Raw genomic sequence first — 3,908 nt, forward strand, 5'->3', positions numbered from 1 at the left:
AAAAAACCAACTTTCACTAGCGCCAAAACGCTCCCGGGTCATCAAAAATCCGATCCGGACATATGCCCAAGTCCGAAATCATCATACGAACCTATTGGAACCATCAAATCCTGATTCCGGGATCGTTTACTCAAAATGTTGACCGAAGTCAAACTTGGCCTTTTAAGCCAGCCTTAAGGAACCAAGTGTTCCGATTTCAACCCAAACTTTTCCAAATCACGAACCAACCATCCACGCAAGTCATAAATCAGTTAAAGCAAGTACGGGCAGTCTTATTTAGGGGAAAGGGATTCTAGAAAGCAAAACGACCGGTCGGGTCGTTACAGTATGCCCAAGACCATATACAACATCACATTTTCTAGGCAAAAGTCAGATAATACACAATACATGCATGTTGAATTAAGTTAAGGGAACATTTGATCTAGCAACAACACCATACCCATGGCAAATCCAGAGTCGAATCCTGGCATTACAACCAATACAAAAACTTCTAATCCAAAAGTTACACCGTCTGTTACTGCTTTCTTCTTCCTTATCTCTGCTACAACATTTCTTGACTCAGCGTCCAACACTTTGCATGAACGGTTTGCATATGAGCCTTCAATAATATAAGAATATCTCTTCTCAGATATCCCTTGATAATAGACATGGGCAAGAACGTTGATGTTACTATGCAAAATCTTCATTTGTTTCTTTACAGAGAATATAGGCTTCTTTCTTGACGATGAAGACTTGCTACTACTACTGTTGTAATTATCATCCCCAACTTCTCCTTCATATATGAACCAATTGTTGTCTACTAGCCTTAGCTTCTGCAAGAAAAAGAAGAGAAATAAATTAAGTTCGAGTTTATAATCTGTGCTGACAGTATAAAATTTCAGGTTAGATTGACCAGTAATAAAAAACATGTAACTTTTTCTATCAGGTCTTATACTTCTATATTAACTTGAAAAATATGATAACAACATATTATAATACGTTAAATTACCTTCTGTGTCATTTAATTTACAGGGAAAAAAAACCTTCTTATTTGCATATTAACCGTTTATCTACTAGCCTTATATTAGGTTCTGCCAACTCATGACACACGAACAAAAAAAAATCAAGTATGTAATACATATACAGCTAATATACTACTATAGTTGTAACGACGATAAAAAATCAAGCTAATCAACGTTCACTTATAGTAGTAGTATTTGTTATGCTTGTTAAAATGGTTTTAACTTATGGTAAATTTCTTGTACGTCAGCCTCGTTGAAAAAGAGTTAAACAAACATCATGCACCAACCAAGGGCTAATGTAGTCTTTCCTTAATTGATCGTATAACTTTTGATACTGAAAGTAAAAATCTTCTAGAATTTTAACAAATATTATATTTGAACCAATAATTTTAATAATACAGGCAATGAGTGCTTGCTAAAAATCTTTAAAGATAAACCAATTAAATTTAAATTCTAAATCCGCCTCTAGCAAAAAGAAGAGAAAAGTTTCTTGTACTAATTTGATATGTATGAAAATGTCAAATAAACCAAGTACTGTTTATACATATAATAAAAACAAAAAAAAGCAATGCTTAGCATATAAAGTAGCATATACTTATATTAATTAATGAGCTTAATGTAATACTACTCCATTATACTAGTACTATATATAAAAATTCTTTATACTGACGATGTATAAGTAATTACCTTATGGCGACATATGGTGAGTATAGCTTTTCCAGAGCCATCCATGAGAGTGATTTGACCGCCGCGGCCGGAATAATTATCAACCCTATACACTAAACTACCATCAGCTCCAATTACCGTGAAACCTTTACAGCTGAAAATTAGTGATTTTCTCCAAACTGTTAAAGATATACATGATGATGAAGTTGAAGTAGCTGTAGCTAATTCCCTGCAGCTATTGTTCTTCATATCTTGTTGATCTGATTCTTGATTTTGTGGATTGACTGATCTGAAACTTATTGATTTTTAAAAGAGAAGCATTTCTACTTTTGTTTGTGTTTTGGAACCTTTTTGTTAACGTAAGAGAAGAAGATATTTGGAGGAAAATGAGATATTTATAGATGCAACAAAAGGTTTATTGTTTTTCTTTTGCTGTAATGTCCTAATTATTTAACGTATTGTTTGTAAAGTGGGAGACAAATATAAATAACACGTGCCTTTTAGGCATTGGTCGAGGCAGTATATTTTTTTCTCTAACACAAATTCCAAATGAGACCACCTTACATTTACCTAACGCGATGTCCCATGCATTAATTGATGACTTTCAAGGCCAATTCTTATGGATGGAGTGACACTCTTTTACAATATCGATGTTCGTAATTTAATTTAATAATATATTATACCATGTTATTTATTATTTGTCAAATTATATATAATTATTTTTTAAGTAATTAAATTGTGTAAGTAATTTTCACGATCAGTGTATAAAACTTAACTCAAATTTTTCCACTACTTTTTGCGTATAACATAAACTTTTTTTCTCTTAGTAGTTTAGTGTATAATCAGACCCTAGACCCTGATGAATGTTGGAAAAATGGCACGTGGGTGATTAAGTAATTGAATTCTGAGATTCCTTATTGTTTGTTGTTTTTCATTGTTAATTTTTTAATATTCTTTTTTATCTCCTAAAGGTCAAGTTAGGTACTTCGGTTAGCGTTACTTATGTTTAGATAAGACAAAAGAAAGAACCCGAAAATCTGGAATACGTTATCAAGTCTTAAGAGACACAGCTTCTTCCTTTTTGACATTAACAAAACTATTATGTGTTCAAACTATTTTTTATTAATTACAATTTAAATAAATTTTTAAATTTCTAGAAGTTTGCACTATAGAGCAATTCCTGAAAAAGTTAAGTAGCCATTAATAATTTTTTATTTTCTATTGGCGAAATACATAAACGGCCCCTTCAAGTTGTCCTCAACAACCAGATGAACACCTCAAGGGAGCCTATTTTCAATTAGACCCTTTATTTATTCACAATAGAAGATCAACTAAACACCCGACCATGTCAGCCCCCATTGCGTGAAATCTACTCTCTGAGACGCGAGTTGCCAACCTAAAATTAGGTTTTTTCTTTCTTTTTTTACTAAAATAATGTGGACCCCACTTAATTTTCATACCCCCTTCTCCTCCAATTTTCTCCTCCACCATTCAACACCCTCCTCTAACCCTAAATCACCTTTGCCTCCATTACAAAAGAACAAAATTACCAAATATATCATCACATCAAATTCAACAAAATTAAAGTTAATGAAGAAATAATTGCCAAATGAACGATTGATCGAGCAAGAAATTTAATCAAAATCGCACTATCACGGGTTTGAGAGTTTGAATTTGTGCAGACTTTTTGTATTCACTTTTCTTTTTATAAAAAAGATATCCCTTAATGGGACTATTTCTAATTTAACTATGGATTAAAATAAACTAATAAGGAACAAAAAAAATTGATAGTCTTATCATGTTTATTTTTTATTGAATATTTTTAGGCAGCAGATTTAAGCCGAAATTTTTAATTTGCGATCTTATCTTCACCCTACAGAATCCCCACCCCCTTCTCTGTTCACACGAGAACAGAAACTCAGTTGATGAAAAGAGAAGAAAAGAACCAAAACAGACCAAGACTATAGAAAGATCAACAACCCAATTGGAGAATTGAAAGAAAACTATTTCGATAACTAGTATCTCATCAACAACCGATTCTTCTTCACTATTTATATATCCCGAAAATTTTGATAAATGGGTTATTCGAATTTCCACAGCTTTTATAAATATAGAAGATGAGTTTGAAGGGGATTGGTCGGAAGGGGTTCTTTGACATCGGAAGATGAAGTTGGAGGTGGTGGGGGGGGGGGGGGGGGGGGTAGGGGAGGAAGGAACGGGCGTGTAGGGTAAGGTTTTAAG

At 33.1% G+C, this 3,908-nt stretch overlaps 1 protein-coding gene across 1 annotated transcript; it reads right to left on the minus strand.

The window, feature by feature from the left end:
• Positions 1-275: 275 nt before the first annotated feature.
• Positions 276-2,025, minus strand: LOC109208474 (protein LURP-one-related 17-like). The gene is made up of 2 exons (XM_019371591.1): positions 1,689-2,025; positions 276-812 (listed from the first exon to the last, which is right to left on the minus strand). The coding sequence occupies exons 1-2, from the start codon at positions 1,914-1,916 to the stop codon at positions 405-407; spliced, it is 636 nt and encodes a 211-aa protein (XP_019227136.1). The 5' UTR covers positions 1,917-2,025; the 3' UTR covers positions 276-404.
• Positions 2,026-3,908: the final 1,883 nt, after the last annotated feature.

The sequence above is a fragment of the Nicotiana attenuata genome, unplaced genomic scaffold (genome assembly GCF_001879085.1).
Source record: "Nicotiana attenuata strain UT unplaced genomic scaffold, NIATTr2, whole genome shotgun sequence".
In the NCBI taxonomy this organism is placed as follows: domain Eukaryota; kingdom Viridiplantae; phylum Streptophyta; class Magnoliopsida; order Solanales; family Solanaceae; genus Nicotiana; species Nicotiana attenuata.

Bases quoted from the DNA above. Each gene is read 5' to 3' on its own strand.
- LOC109208474 (XM_019371591.1), bottom strand. From the start codon at position 1,916: ATGAAGAACAATAGCTGCAGGGAATTAGCTACAGCTACTTCAACTTCA. The intron at 813-1,688 runs GTAATTACTTAT...TTTTTCTTGCAG, and splicing joins TCACCATATGTCGCCATAAG to AAGCTAAGGCTAGTAGACAA.